This window comes from Tachyglossus aculeatus, chromosome 3 (genome assembly GCF_015852505.1).
Source record: "Tachyglossus aculeatus isolate mTacAcu1 chromosome 3, mTacAcu1.pri, whole genome shotgun sequence".
In the NCBI taxonomy this organism is placed as follows: Eukaryota; Metazoa; Chordata; class Mammalia; order Monotremata; family Tachyglossidae; genus Tachyglossus; species Tachyglossus aculeatus.
Window position 1 is genome coordinate 7,503,371 of NC_052068.1, and position 15,738 is coordinate 7,519,108.

At 44.9% G+C, this 15,738-nt stretch overlaps 1 protein-coding gene across 1 annotated transcript in view; it reads left to right on the forward strand.

Annotated features, from left to right (window-relative positions):
* DPYSL4 (dihydropyrimidinase like 4) overlaps positions 1–15,738 on the forward strand; it is a 52,561-nt gene that overhangs the window by 13,476 nt on the left and 23,347 nt on the right. The window contains exons 3-8 of the mRNA XM_038744075.1: positions 1,188–1,372; positions 8,320–8,484; positions 9,657–9,718; positions 9,807–9,887; positions 12,682–12,750; positions 13,758–13,878. Coding sequence (XP_038600003.1) covers positions 1,188–1,372; positions 8,320–8,484; positions 9,657–9,718; positions 9,807–9,887; positions 12,682–12,750; positions 13,758–13,878 — 683 coding nt within the window. The remainder of the gene's footprint in view (positions 1–1,187; positions 1,373–8,319; positions 8,485–9,656; positions 9,719–9,806; positions 9,888–12,681; positions 12,751–13,757; positions 13,879–15,738) is intronic.

Consider the following 15,738-nt stretch of genomic DNA (forward strand, 5'->3'; position numbering starts at 1 on the left):
GGCAGAAGGATAGAGCAAAAGGAGTGAGGTGGGGGGAGGGAGGCTGAGAAAAAGGGGGGCTTAGTCTGGTAAGGCCTCCTGGAGGAGGTGAGTGCTCAGTAAGTCTTTGAAGGGGGAATTCTGATGAGTTTGACACCTGTCTACATGTTTTGTTTTGTTGTCTGTCTTCTCCTTCTAGACTGTGAGTCCATTGTTGGGTAGGGACCATCTCTATATGTTACGGACTTGTACTTCCCAAGCGCTTAGTACAGTGCTCTGCACATAGTAAGCGCTCAATAAATACGATTGATTGATTGATTGATTGATGAGTGGGAGGGAGGGTGATTATTGTTGTGGTTTCCGTCCATCTAGCTGCTGGTCTGACTCTTCCATGTTTTTCCCTGGACTTTTCCTAGCATTAGTGTCTTCTCCAGAGAATTAGTCCTCCGGATATTGTGTCTAAAATAGACTCATCTAAGTTGAGTCATTTCGTAAGCGCTTAATGAGTTATTATTATTATTATTATTATTATTATCATTATTATTATCATTATTATTATTATAATTATGTGCCATCGAAGTCATTTCTAATTCAGAGCTACTCCGTGGATCTAATTTCTCCAGAACGTCCTGTCCTCTGCCACAATCTGAAACTTTTCTAACGGTTCTTTCATTATCGTTGTTATGGTCTCTGTCCATCTTGCCACCGGTCTGCCTCTTCCACATTTTTCCTGGACTTTTCCTAGCATCAGTGTCTTCTCCAGAGAATCCGTCCTCCTGTTGATGTGTCCAAAATAGGCTCATCTAAGTTGAGTCATCTGGTCTTCCAAAGACCACTTTGGCTCAATTTGCTCCAAAATCCATCTGTTGGTTTTTCAGGCAGTCCACGCTATTCACAAAAGCCTTCTCCAACACCACTTTTCGAAAGAATCGATGTTCTTTCATTGATGTTTTTTCACTCTCCGGCTTATAAATCCATACATTCTCACCAGAAATACCAGAGAATCCCATAATGATAATAATAATACTATTATTATCTCACCCCCAGAAGCAGACACCCTCACCCATGCACCTCCAAGGAGCATTGCTAAGTTCTCACCCCCAGAAGCAGACAACCCCTCACCCGCTGCCCCAAATCATGCCCTTCAAGGAGCTGGGCTGAGTTTTGCCCAGGCACGGTCTAACTGGGAAAGCCGTGGCTGTTTTCAGACAGATCGGGGAGAACCTCATCGTGCCCGGAGGCATCAAGACCCTGGAGGCCGGCGGCCTGCCGGTCATACCTGGAGGAATCGATGTCCACACACGCTTACAGATGCCCGTCATGGGCATGACGTCGCCTGATGACTTCTACCAAGGCACCAAGGCTGCCCTGGCCGGAGGCACGACCACCATCTGTAAGTACCTCTGGCGGGCAAGTGAGGTGCACTTATGCCCCTGGAATCATCACTGCGAGAAACCTGGCACTTAGCAGTAGCTCACTGCTAAGCACTGGGTTGGCACTGGCTTGTTAGATCGGACTCAGTTTGATTATGGCACTTGTTAATAATAATAATAATAATAGTAATAGTGGTATTTGTTAAGCTCTTATTATGTGCCAAGCACTGTTTTAAGCGCTGGGGTAGATACAAGGTAATCAGGTTGTCCCAAGTGGGGTTCACAGTTTTAATACCCCATTTTAAAGATGACGTAACTGAGGCACAGAGAAGTGATGGAACTTGCCCAAAGTCACCCAGCAGATAAGTGGCGGAGCTGTAATTAGGACCCATGATCTTCTGATTCCCAGGCCCGGGCTCTATCCACTACGTGATGCTGCTTCTACTGATTCTTCTACTATTTCTTCATATTCATGCCATCTCCCTTCTGGACTGTAAACACATTAAGGGCAGGGAACATGTCTGCTAATTCTGTTGGATTGGGCTCTCCCAAACACTTGGTACAGTGCTCTGCATACAGTAAGCGCTCAATGAAAGCGGCATGGCTTAGTGGATATAGCACTGGCCCGGGAGTCAGAAGGACCTGGGCTCTAATTCTGACTCTGCCACTTGTCTGCTGTGTGACCTTGGGCAAGTCACTTCACTTCTCTGGGCCTCAGTTCCCTCATCTGTCAAATGAGGATTTAGGAGTGTGAGCCCTGTGCGAGACAGGGAATGCGTCCAACCTGATTACCTTGTATCTACCCCGGTGCTTAGAACAGTGCTTGGCACATGGTAAGTGCTTAACAAATACCATAATTATTGTTATTATTAAAAAGAATTTATTGATTGATTAATGGATATCTGGGCAGCAGCTTTGAGTCAGCTGGATTTCCCGATCATTAATTGGGGGACAATACAGAGGATGTAAAATTTCAGCAAATACACCCTCCTGCAACTAGCTCTTCATCACAAAGCAAAAATAAATTACAGATTCCACAGTTTCAGGCAATGATAATAATGATGGTATTTGTTAAGCACTCACTATGTGCCAGACACTGTACTAAGTGCTGGGGTTGAACAAGTTAATCAGATCGGACACAATCCCTGTCCCACGTGTGGCTCATAGTCTCAATCCCCATTTTACAGAAGAGGTCACTGAGGCCCAGAGAAGTGAAGTGACTTGCCCAAGGTTACACAGCAGACAAGTGGCAGAGCTGAGCCCCATCTAGAACAGAGACTGTGTCCAACCTGATTAGCTCGTATCTCCCGCAACGTTTAGCACAGTGCCTGGCACATAGTGAGTGCTTAGCAAGTACCACAGTTATTATTTATTCATCATCATGATTCATCAACCAATCAATCATACTAATAATAATAATGGTGGTATTTGTTAAGTGCTTACAATGTGCCAAGGACTGTTCAAAGAGCTGGGGTAGATACAAGGTTATCAGGTGTCCCACATGGAGCTCACAGCCTTAGTCCCCATTTTACAGATGAGGTCACTGAGCCCCAGAGAAGTGAAGTGACTTGCCCAAAGTCACACAGCTGACAAGTGGCAGAGCCGGAATTCGAACCCACAAGCTCTGACTCCCAAGCCCTGGCTGGCTCTTTCCGCTGAGCCAAGCTGCTTCTCAATTATTTCATTGAACGTTCACAGTGTGCAGAGTCTTGTATTGTACTTTTCCAAGCTCTTGGTACAGTGCTCCTCACCCAGTAAGCGCTTAATAAATATGATTTAATGAATACACAGACATGAATATAAAGAAATTACAGACTTGGACATGAGCGCTGTGGAGCTGAGGGTGGGGTGAATAAAGGGAGCAAATCCAAGCTCAAAGGTGATATGGAAGTGTGGAGCAGTAGAGGAAATGAGGGCTCATTTCTTCTCTTATGGGCAGGGAATGGCACTGTTTCTTGTTATATTGTACTTTCCCACTTGCTTAGTACACTGCTCTGCACACAGTAAGCACTTAATAAATATGATTGAGTGAATGAATGAATGAATGAATGGGAGCTCGGCCAAATTAGGGCTTATTAAAGATAAGCACAATTTTTAGTATATTTGTATATAAACGTATATATGTATAAACTGTAATCTATAAATGTATATAAAGCATAAAAGTATATAAGAGAACATATAAAGTATAAGAAGCAGCGTGGCTTAGCAGAAAGAGCCGCGGCTTGGGAGTCAGAGGTTGTGGGTTCTAATTCTGGCTCCGCCGCTTGTCTGCTGTGTGACCTTGGGCAAGCCACTGTTACCTCATCTATAAAATGGGGATTAAGACTGTGAGCCCCGTGTGGGACAACCTGATTACCTTGTACCTACCCCAACGCTTAGAACAGTGCTTGGCACATAGTAAGCATTTAACAAATACCGTAATTGTTCAAGTATAAGCTAGTATAAATGTAGCCCTTTGTGAAGCTACTTTTGGTTTTTACATTTGGCACATTTGATAGAGAAGCAGCATGGCCTAGAGGATAGAGCCCGGACCTGGGAGCCAGAAGGTCGTGGGTTCTAATCCCAGCTTCACCACATGTCTGTTGGGTGACCTTGGGCAAGTCGCTTCACTTCTCGGGGCCTCAGTTCCCTCATCTGTGAAATGGGGATTAAGACTGCGAACTCCACGTGGGACAGGGACTGTGTCCAACCCAATTACCAGTTAGCTCTCTTCCTCCCTTCAGAGCCCTACTGAGAGCTCACCTCCTTCAAGAGGCCTTCCCAGACTGAGCCCCCTTTTTCCTCTCCTCCTCCCCATCCCCCCGACCCTACCTCCTTCCCCTCCCCACAGCACTTGTATATATTTATGCAGATTTATTACTCTGTTTATTTTACTTGTACATATTTACTATTCTATTTATTTTGTTAATGATGTGCATATAGCTATAATTCTATTTATTCTGACGGTTTGAACACCTGTCTACATGTTTTGTTTTGTTGTCTGTCTCCCCCTTCTAGACAGTAAGCCCACTGTTTGGTAGGAACCATCTCTATATGTTGTCGACTTGTACTTCCCAAGTGCTTAGTACAGTGTTCTGCACACAGTAAGTGCTCAGTAAACATGATTGAGTGAATGAATGATCTCGTACCTATCCCAAATGCTTAGAACAGTGCCCAGTGCAGAGTAAGCACTTAACAGATACCTTAATTATTATTATTACTTTAGAAAGCAGCACGGGCTATCTCAGGTCAATAGGCTGATATTTGGGTCCTTGCTGTTGATGATATTTATAAAGCGCTTGTCATGTGCTGAGCCCTGGGGTCAATACAAAATAAGCAGGTCAAACCCCCTGGATGGCTCCCCCACGGCTCGAAGTCTTACATACAAGCTGCCCTTCAGGACAGTGAGTCATGGCCAAATGACACACACAAAAAATCCTCCACAAGATGTCTGAATAACAGCTCCTGCCTGTAAGTCAGGCAGTCGTATTTCATTCATTGATTCTTTGAATCGTATTTACTGAGTGCTTGCTGTGTGCAGAGCAGTGTACTAAGCACTTGGGAAGTATAAGTCGGCAATGTACAGGAACGGTCCCTACCCAACAGCGGGCTCACAGTCTAGAAAGGGGAGACAGACAACAAAACAAAACATGTAAACAGGTGTCAAATCTGTCAGAATAAATAGAATTATAGCTATATGCACATCATTAATAAAATAGAGTATTTACTGAGCTTTTACTGTGTGCAGAACACTGTACTAAGCACTCAGGAGAATCCAGCAGAACAATAGAGACATTCCCTGCCCATAATGAGCTTACAGGCTAGAGGGGGTGACAGACATTAGTAGAAATAAATAAAATGATAGATAAGGACATAAGTGGTGTGGGGCTGGGAGGGGAGGATGAATAAACCAAGTCAGGTTGAGGCAGAAGGGAGTGGGAGAAGAGGAAAGGAGGGCTTAATCAGGGAAGGCCTCTTGGAGGAGATGTGCCTTTGGTAAGGCTTGTAATAATAATAATAATAATAATAATTCTGGTATTCATTAAGCGCTTACTATGTGCCAGGCACCGTATTAAGCGCTGGGGTGGATACAAGCAAATCAGGTTGGACACAGTCCCTGTCCCACATGGGGCTCACAGTTTCAATCCCCATTATACTGATGAGGGAACTGAGGCCCAGAGAAGTGAAGCAACTTTTTTTTAATGGCATTCATTAAGCACTTACTGTGTGCAAAGCACTGTTCTAAGCATTGGGGAGGTTACAAAGTGATCAGGTTATCCCATGGGGGGCTCACAGTCTTAATCCCCATTTTACAGATGAGGTAACTGAGGCACAGAGAAATTAAGTGACTTGCCCAAAGTCACACAGCTGACAGTTGGTGGAGCCGGGATTTGAACCCATGACCTCTGACTCCAGAGCCCGAGATCTTTTCCACTGAGCCACACTGCGACTTGCCCAAGGTCACACAGCAGACAAGTGGCGGAGCCAGGATTAGAACCTAGGACCCTCTGACTCCCAAGCCCGGGCTCTCTCCAAGCAGGGAAATCTCTCACCAGAATATCTGCTTTAAATGAACTGAATTCAGTCATGCATGCAATCTAGCCTCCAGGGCTGGATTCACTCTAACTGTGGTGGTGGAGGAGGAGGGGGGAGAAATTTTCCCATGCCCTGGAATCATTTATTTATGTCGGCTAAAGAACCGGAAAGAAACAGATGGCCCTGCTCACGGTTTTTAAGCTACTTCTTAGGGTTTGATTATTTTTTAAAAGATAATCAAAATAAAACTCAAAACAAAGAATTAACATGGGGAGGTTCTGATATTTTTAGAAAGGAAATCCTAGCACCCGATGTAATTTTACTAATGGTGTGGCATAATGAAATCCTGCTTCTATTTAGCTAAAGGCTCTTCTGAATTCCAAAGCTCGTATCTCTGGGTTATTTTCTTGTCTTCATTGAAGTGGATTAGGTGAAAGTCGAACAGTAAAAACTAGACTAGACTGTAAGATAGTCTAGATTTAAAGCCTGTTTTGGGCAGGGGACATATTTACCAACTCTGTTCTATTGTACTCTTCCAATAGCTTAATAATAATAATAATAATAATAATACATGGTATTTGTTCAGTGCTTACTATGTGCCAAGCACTGTTCTAAGCACTGGGGTAGATACAAGGTAATCAGGTTGCCCCACGTGGGACTCACAGTCTTAATCCCCATTTTACAGGTGAGGTAACTGAGGCCCAGAGAAGTGAAGTGGCTTGCCCAAGGTCACACAGCAGACAAGTGGCAGAGCCGGGATTAGAACCCACGTCCTCCGACTCCCAAGCCTGTGCTCTTTCCTCTAAGCCATGCTGCTTCTCACTGCTTAGTACTCTGTTCAACCTGATTAACGTGTATCTACCCCAGCGCTTAGAACAGTGCTCGGCATGTAGTAAGCGCTTAACAAAAACCATCATTATTAATAATAATAATGATAATGATGGTATTTGTTAAGCGCTTACTATGTGCAAAGCACTGTTCCAAGTGCTGGGGGGATACAAGGTGATCAGGTTGTCCCATGTGGGGCTCACAATCTTAATCCTCATTTTCCAGATGAGGTAACTGAGGCCCAGAGAAGTGAAGTGACTTGCCCAAAGTCACACAGCCGACAAGTGGCAGAGTCGGAATTAGCACACATGACCTCTGACTCCCAACCCCGGGCTCTTTCCACTCAGCCACGCTATTGTTACTAAGTGCTTGGGAGAGGACAACAAAACAATGTAACTGATTAATGAAGTCAGTTTAAAGATGGGTGACCCTGTGAACTGTGTGTTAGCATAGCTTAGTGGATAAGGGAAGGGCCTGGCTGTCAGAAGGTCATGGATTCTAATCCTGGCTCTACCACTTGTCTGCTGTGTGACCCTGGGCAAGCCACTTCACTTCTCTGAGCCTCAGTTCCCTCATCTGTCAAATGGGGACTAAGACTGTGAGTCCCACGTGGGACAACCTTATTACCCCGTATCTCTAGGAACAGCATGGCATAGAGGATAAAGAGAAGCAGCATGGCTTAGGGGAAAGATCCTGGGTTTGAGAGTCAGAGGTCGTGGGTTCTAATCCTGGCTCCGCCACTTGTCTGCTGTGTGACCTTGGGCAAATCACTTAACTTCTCTGGGCCTCAGTTACCTCATCTGTAAAATGGGGGTGAAGACTGTGAGCCTCACTTGGGACAACCTGCTTCCCTTACATCTACCCCAGCATTTAGAACAGTGCTTGGCACATAGTAAGCACTTAACAAATACCAACATCATTATCGTTATTATAAAGCCCGGGCCTGGGAGTCAGAAGGTCATGGGTTCTAATCCCAGCTCCATCCCTTGTCTGCTGTGTGGGATTAAGACTACGAGCCCCCATGTGGGACAGGGACTGTGTCCACCCCGATTTGCTTGTAACCACCCCAGCGCTTAGCACAGTGCTGGTACGTAGAAAGCACTTAGCAAATACCACAATTATTATTATTGTTATTATCATCCCAGTGCTTAGAACAGTGCTAGGCACATAGTCAGCGCTTAACAAATACCATTATTACTATTATTCTCTGGGCCTATATTCTCTCTTCTGTAAACTAGGGATGAAGCCTGCGTGGCTCAGTGGAAAGAGCCCGGGCTTTGGAGTCAGAGGTCATGGGTTCAAATCCCAGCTCCGTCAGTTGTCAGCTGTGTGACTTTGGGCAAGTCACTTAACTTCTCTTTGCCTCAGTTACCTCATCTGTAAAATGGGGATTAAGACTGTGAGCCCCCCGTGGGACAACCTGATCACCTTGTAACCTCCCCAGCACTTAGAACAGTGCTTTGCACATAGCAAGGGCTTAATAAGTGCCATCATTATTATTATTATGTGGGACGCGGACCGTGTCCAACTGGATTGGCTTAGCCGGCCCCGCGCCGAGTCCATTGCGCGGCACATAGTAAGCACTGAACAAATGCCACAGCTGTCATTGTCCTTAATTGTCCAGTGGAGCACGTGTTTCCGGACGCCGGGGTGAGCCTGCTGACTGCGTATGACCAGTGGAGAGAACAGGCCAACAGCAAAGCCTGCTGCGATTACTCCTTGCACGTGGACATCACGCGGTGGCATGAGAGCATCAAAGAAGAATTGGAGGCGTTAGTGAAAGATAAAGGTCAGAATCCCGCTCTAGAAGCCGCGTGGCTTATAGACACGGGCTCCTCCTAGTATTCGTTCATTCATTCCTTCGTATGTATTGAGCGCTTACCATATGCAGAGCACTCTACTAAGTGCTTGGAAAGTACAGTTCGGCAACAGATAGAGACAATCCCTACTCAACAACAGGCTCGCAGTCTATCAATCCTGTTTAAGAGTCTCTCCAGGGTTCTTCGTAAGGCCTTTAAAGAAAAGATCCACAATGCCCTGCTCTACCTGGTTAAAGAAGCAGCATGGCTTAGTGGAAAGCATACGGGCTTGGGAGTCAGATGTCATGGGTTCGAATCCTGCCTCTGCCACTTGTCAGCTGGGTGACTTTGGGCAAGTTGCTTCACTTCTCTCTTCCTCGGTTCCCTCATCTGTAAAATGGTGACTAAGATGGTGAGTCCCACGTGGGACAACCCGATAACCTTGTATCTACCTCAGCACTTAGAACAGTGCTTGGCACATAGTAAGCACTTAACAAATGCCAACATTATTATTATTACCTAGGTAACTCACTCTGTGTTTCCTCTGAGATTTCAACTTTGCTGCACTCACCATCCCAGCTGGATACAGTGGAGCCCTTTGGGTTCTGACACTTATATTCCCGCCTCTGCCACTTGTCTGCTGGGTGACCTTGGGCAAGTCACTTTACTTCTCTGGGCCTCAGTTACCTCATCTGGAAAATGGGGATTTAGACTTTGAGCCCCATGTGGGACAGCCCGATTACCTTGTATCTACCCCAGTGCATGTGCTTGGAACATAGTAAGCACTGAACGGATGCTATAATTATTATATTTGGCTTCATAGAACATGGTCAGACTTCAATCCAAATCCCAAACCTCATGTCGGTGATGCCATTTTATTAAATAGAAATCCTGGGAAAAGTAGGCAAAAAATCACAGAAAAAAGCCTTTAGACTTTGACAAGTGCTTAGTATAGTGCTCTCCACACAGTAAGTGCTCAGTAAATATGACGGGCAATAAATTCCATCGATCAATTGATCGATCAATTGATAGTGCACGCTCACCAGTCTGGGCAACAACCATTTTTCAGAGGGACTTGAGTCTGTCCCGGATGGAGAAAAAGGACCCTGAATCCTTAAGGAATTCAGGTTCAACTTTGACGGAACTTCTTTTTCTCTTCCAGGTGTGAATTCATTTCTCGTTTTTATGTCCTATAAAGACCAACACCAGTGTACGGATGGCCAGGTATTCCTCCACTTCCCAGAATTCCACAGATTTCCCCCAGCTAGAGGAGCAGGCCCACTTTGAACCCGTATCTCTCTCTTACCACCAGATGTATGAGATCTTCTGCATCATCCGAGACCTGGGAGCTATCGCTCAAGTCCACGCGGAGAACGGAGACATCATCGATGAGGTAAGGCCCCTGGGGTCCCTTGACTGGGAGGCCCTTGAAAGTGGTCAGTCTAGTGCTCAGTGCAGTGCTCGGCCCTAAGGGAGCACTCAATAAACACGCCAATCAAAAGCACACCGGATTTTTCTGGGCTACCAGACTCCTTTCAGATCAGTAGAATGGGGCATTCAGCACTGGCCAGCCCTTGGAATGAGACTCTGATGTAATTTATTTATCTATTTATTTATTTCTATTAATACGTGTCTCCCTCTCTAGACTGTAAGCTCATTGTGGGCAGGAAATGTGTCTGCTTATTTTTTAATTGTATTCTCCCAATAATAATAATAATTGTGGTACGTGTTAAGCGCTTACTAAGGGCCAAACACTGTTCTTGTTAAGCAGTTAACAAGTTAACCAGGTTGGACAGAGTCCCTGCCCGACACTGGGCTCCCACTCGTTTCTTTCATTCAGCCGATTGTATTTATTGAGCGCTTACTGGTTGCAGAGCACTGTACTAAGTGCTTGGAAAGTACAATTCAGCAATAAAGAGAGATAACCCCTGCTCACACCGGGATTACAGTCTAGAAGAGGGGAGACAGACATCAAAAGTAAATAGACATCAATATAGTTCCCGTTTTTCACAGATGAGGTAACTGAGGCCCGAGGCCCAGAGAAGTAAAGTGACTTGCCCAGAGTCACACAGCTGACAAGCAGCGGAGCTGGGATTAGAACCCATGACCTTCTGACTCTATCCGCTACTCCATGCAGCTTCTTAATAAATGCAATTGATTGAATGATTGAATGAATGAGTGAGAAATGGTCAGAAATGTGTGATGGATTGACCTGCGGACCCCTATTCATTCAGTCATATTTATTGAGCTTTCACTATTCATTCATTCATTCAATCGTATTTATTGAGCACTTACTGTGTGCAGAGCACTGTACTAAGCACTTGGGAAGTACAAGTTGTCAACATATAGAGACGGTCCCTATCTAGCAGCGGGCTCACAGTCTAGAAGGGGGAAACAGACAACAAAACAAAACATTAATTCATTCAATCGTATTTATTGAGTGCTTACTATGTGCAGAGCACTGTACTAAGTGCTTGGGAAGTACAGTTGGCAACATATGGAGATGGTCCCTACCCAACAGTGGGCTCACAGTCTACTTTGCCCATGGTTCAATTAAGTGTCTAGACCCCAAGGAAGGAGGCGTCAATAAATATTACTACTCTGAATCGTCTCTGCTTACTCTACTGGTGTTGAGTTATTGGTTATTAATAATAATAATGGCAATTGTTAAGCGCTTACTATGTACCAAGCACTGTTCCAAGCGCTGAGGGGAGATACCAGGTGATCAGGTTGTCCCCTGATCACCTGGTGATCAGGTCGTACATCTGGTGGTAACATATTAACAAAATAAAATAAATAAAATAGTAAATATGTATAAGTAAAATAAATAGAATAATAAACATGTACAAACACAGGAGAAGGCTGGGTGGGCAGGGGGCTGGATACAGAGGAGACCTGGACAGTCTTCTAGACTATGAGCCCGCTGTTGGGTAGGGACCATCTCCACATGTTGCCAACCTGCACCTCCCAAGCGCCCAGCACAGCGCTCCACACACAGCAAGAGCCCAACAAATACGGTTGAATGAGTGAATGAACCTGGAAAGGAGCTGGTGGGGCAGGAGGGTGGGGGAGTCGGGGTCCCGGGATGGAGGGGACGTATGGGTGGTGGGGGGGAGAGGACCGCCCCCATCCCTCCATCCTCCCTGCATGTTCATTCATTCATTCATTCATTCATTCAGTCGCACTAACCGAGCGCCCACCACGCACAGAGCACTGCACCAAGCGCCAGGGAAGCACAAGTCAGCAACACATAGAGACGGTCCCCACCCAGCAGCGGGCTCACAGTCTAGAAGGGGGAGACAGACAACAAAACAAAACATATTAACAAAATAAAATAAATAGAATAAATATGTACAAATAAAATAAATAAATATGTGCAGAGCACTGTGCTAAGGGCTTGAGAGAATACAATAGAACAATAAACAGATACATTCCCTGCCCACAGTGAGCTGACAGTCTAGAGGACAAGTTTATTCATTTATTCATTCATTCATTCAATTGTATTTACTGAACACTTACTGTGGGCAGAGCACTGTACTAATCACTTGGAAAGTACAATTCAGCAATAGAGACAATCCCTGCCCACACCAGGCTTACAGTCTAGAAGGGAGGAGACAGACATCAAACCGAGTAAATAGGCATCAATATAAATAAATAGAATTTCTAGATATATATAAATATAACATATAATAATAATAATAATAATAATAATAACAATAATGGAATTTGTTAAGTGCTTACTATGTATGAAGCACTGTTCTAAGTGCTGGGGGGGATATAAGGTGATCAGGTTGTCCCACGAGGGGCTCACAGTCTTAATCCCCTTTTACAAATTAGGTAACTGAGGCCCAGAGAAGTTAAGTGACTTGCCCAAAGTCACACAGCTGACAAGCGGAGGAGGCAGGATTAGAACCCATGACCTCTGGGTTGTACACTCCCAAATATACATAAGTGATGGGGGACAGGGAGAGGCAGGTAGAGCAAAGGGAGTGAGTCGGGGTGACATGGAGGAGAGTGGGAGATGAGGAAAAGGGGGGCTTAGTCTGGGAAGCTTAGTCCCTTAGTTTAGGGACAAGACTTCTATCCTCCAAGATGGCCCAAGCAGTGCTGGAGAACCCCAAGGAAAACTGATCAATTCAGTCCCGATGTGTTTACCTGGTTCTTCTCTGTCTTCTCAATTGATTTAGGAGCAGAAGAAGTTGTTGGAGCTGGGGATCACAGGCCCGGAAGGTCACGTCCTCAGTCATCCAGAGGAGGTAATGCTTCTCATTTCATCCCCCCCCTTTTTTTTTTCTGGTATTTGTTAGGCGCTACTAAGTGCCACGCATTGTACTAAGTTCTGGAGTAGATACACTCTACTCCATTTCTTCCCCAGGCTCTTTTATCAAATTTGGGTTGATTCTGGGAAACAATAATAATAATAATAATAATAAAAATTGTGGTATTTGTTAAATGCTTACTATGCGTGATGATGCTGATGCTGATGCTGATGATAATGGAATTTGTTCATTCACTCATTCAATCAGATTTATTGAGCGCTTACTGTGTCTAGAGCACTGTACTAAGTGCTTGGGAAGTACAAGTCGGCAGCATATAGAGACGGTCCCTACCCAACAATGGGCTCATGCTTACTATGTGCCAAGCACGGTTCTAAACACTGGGGTTGATACAAGCTAATCAGGTTGTCCCACATGGGGTTTACAGACTTAATCCTCATTTTACAGATGAGGTAACTGAGGCACAGTTACAAGTCACTTACCTCTTCTGTGTCTCAGTTTCCTCATCTGTAAAATGGCAATTTGCCCCCTGCTCTCCCTCTCCCTTAGACTGGAAGCCCTAGGTGGGAAAGGAGCAGAAACACCCAGAAGCAGTGTAGCTTAGTTGAAAGAGCCCGGGTTTGGGACTAAGAGGTCATGGGTTCTAATCCCAGCTCCACCCCTGGTCAGTTGAGTGACTTGGGGCAAGTCAGTTAACTACTCTGTGCCTCAGTTACCTCATCTGTAAAATGGGGATTAAGACTGTGAGCCCCACGTGGGGCAACCTGATGACCTGGTATCTACCCCAGGGCTTAGAATGGTGCTTGGCACATAGTAAGCGCTTAACAAATACCATCATTATTATTAAAGGAACCGTGTCTGACTTGCTTATCTTGTATCTACCCTGGTATTTAGTACAGTGCTTGGCACATAGTAAGCACTTGATACATATCATTGTCATTATGATTATCATTATTATTATCATTATTTGTGCTTCTCTGTTTCAGGTCGAGGCCGAGGCAGTGTTCCGAGCAATCACCATAGCCAAGCAAGCCAACTGTCCCTTGTATGTCACCAAAGTGATGAGCAAAGAAGCAGCAGATGTGATCGCACAAGCCAAGCGCAGAGGTACACGTCGTCTGCCTTTCATTCATTCAGTCACACTTATTGAGCGTTCAACTCCCTTCAAAGCCCTATTGAGAGCTCACCTCCTCCAGGAGGCCTTCCCAAACTGAGCCCCCTCCTTCCTTTCCCTCTCCTCCCCCTCCCTACCCCCCCGGCCTTACCTCCTTCCCCTCCCCTCCCCCTCCCTACCCCCCAGGCCTTACCTCCTTCCCCTCCCCACAGCACCTGTATATATGTACATATGTATATATGTTTGTACATATTTATTACTCTATTTATTTTACTTGTACATATTTACTATTCTATTTATTTTATTTTGTTAATATGTTTTGTTTTGTTGTCTGTCTCCCCCTTCTAGACTGTGAGCCCGCTGTTGGGTAGGGACCATCTCTATATGTTGCCAACTTGTACTTCCCAAGCGCTTAGTACAGTGCTCTGCACACAGTAAGCACTCAATAAATATGATTGAATGAATGAATGAATGAATACTGTGTGCAGAGTACTGTACTAAGTGTTGGGGGGGGGGGGGGGGGAGTACGACAGAACAATAAACAGACCCGTTCCCTGCCCACAACGAGCTAAAAGTCCAGATGGCTGTGATATCCCTGTCCAACAGTCATTCAGTTACTCAGTGATATTTATTGAGCACCTGTTGAGCTCAACAGAACCAGCCGATGGTATTCATTAAGCACTTATTTTGGTGGCGATCACTGTACTCAGTGTTTGGGAGAATGCAGTGTTATAAAGTTGGTAAATATGAGATCCCTTTCGTCAAGGGACTTGGGAATCATCCATGGAGAGATGGTAGTTCTCCAGAATCAAGATGATAATAATAATGATAATAATAATAATAATGATGGTATTTGTTCATTCATTTCATTCAATCGTATTTATTGAGAGCTTACTGTGTGCAGAGCACTGTACTAAGTGCTTGGGAAGTACAAGCTGGCAACGTATAGAGACGGTCCCTACCCAACAGCGGGCTCACAGTCTAGAAGGGGGAGACAGACAACAAAACAAAACATATTAACAAAATAAAATAAAAAGAATAAATATGTACAAATAAAATAGAGTAATAAATACGTACAAACATATATACATATATATAGGTGCTGTGGGGAGAGGAAGGAGGTAAGGCGGGGGGATGGGGAGGGGGAGGAGGGGGAGAGGAAGGAGGGGGCTCAGTCTGGGAAGGCCTCCTGGAGGAGGTGAGCTCTCAGTAGGGCTTCCTACTTCCGGCCCCAACACCAGTCTGCCACGTGACCTTCAGTAAGTCACTGAACTCATCTGGGTTTCAGTTTCCTCATCTCTAAAATGGGGATTCAAGACTTAATCAATCAATCGTATTTATTGAGCGCTTACTGTGTGCAGAGCACTGTACTAAGCGCTTAATCTTAATCTTAATCTCTCTCCTACATTATTGTGGGACTCGGACTATGTCCAACCCAATTAACTTGTATCCACCCCAGATCTAATTACAGTCTGGTATGTAGTAAGCACTTAAAAAGTACCACAATTATTAATGGGAAGCAAAAGGCTAGTAAGAATGGCATAGCTCTTAGTAATTGACACAGAGAAGTTAATCAATCCATCAGTTGTATTTATTGAGTGCTTATTGTGTGTAGAGCACTGTACTAAGCGCTTGGGAAGTACAAGTTGGCAACATATAGAGACAGTCCCTACCCAACAGTAGGCTCACAGTCTAGAAGAAGTCACTTTCCCAAAGTCACACAGCCGATAAGTGGCAAAGCCGGGATTAGAACCCAGGACCTCTGATTCCCAAGCCCGTGCTCTTTCCATTGAGCCATGCTGCTTCTCTGATAATAACTGTGATAATTGTTAATCAATCAATCAATCAATCAA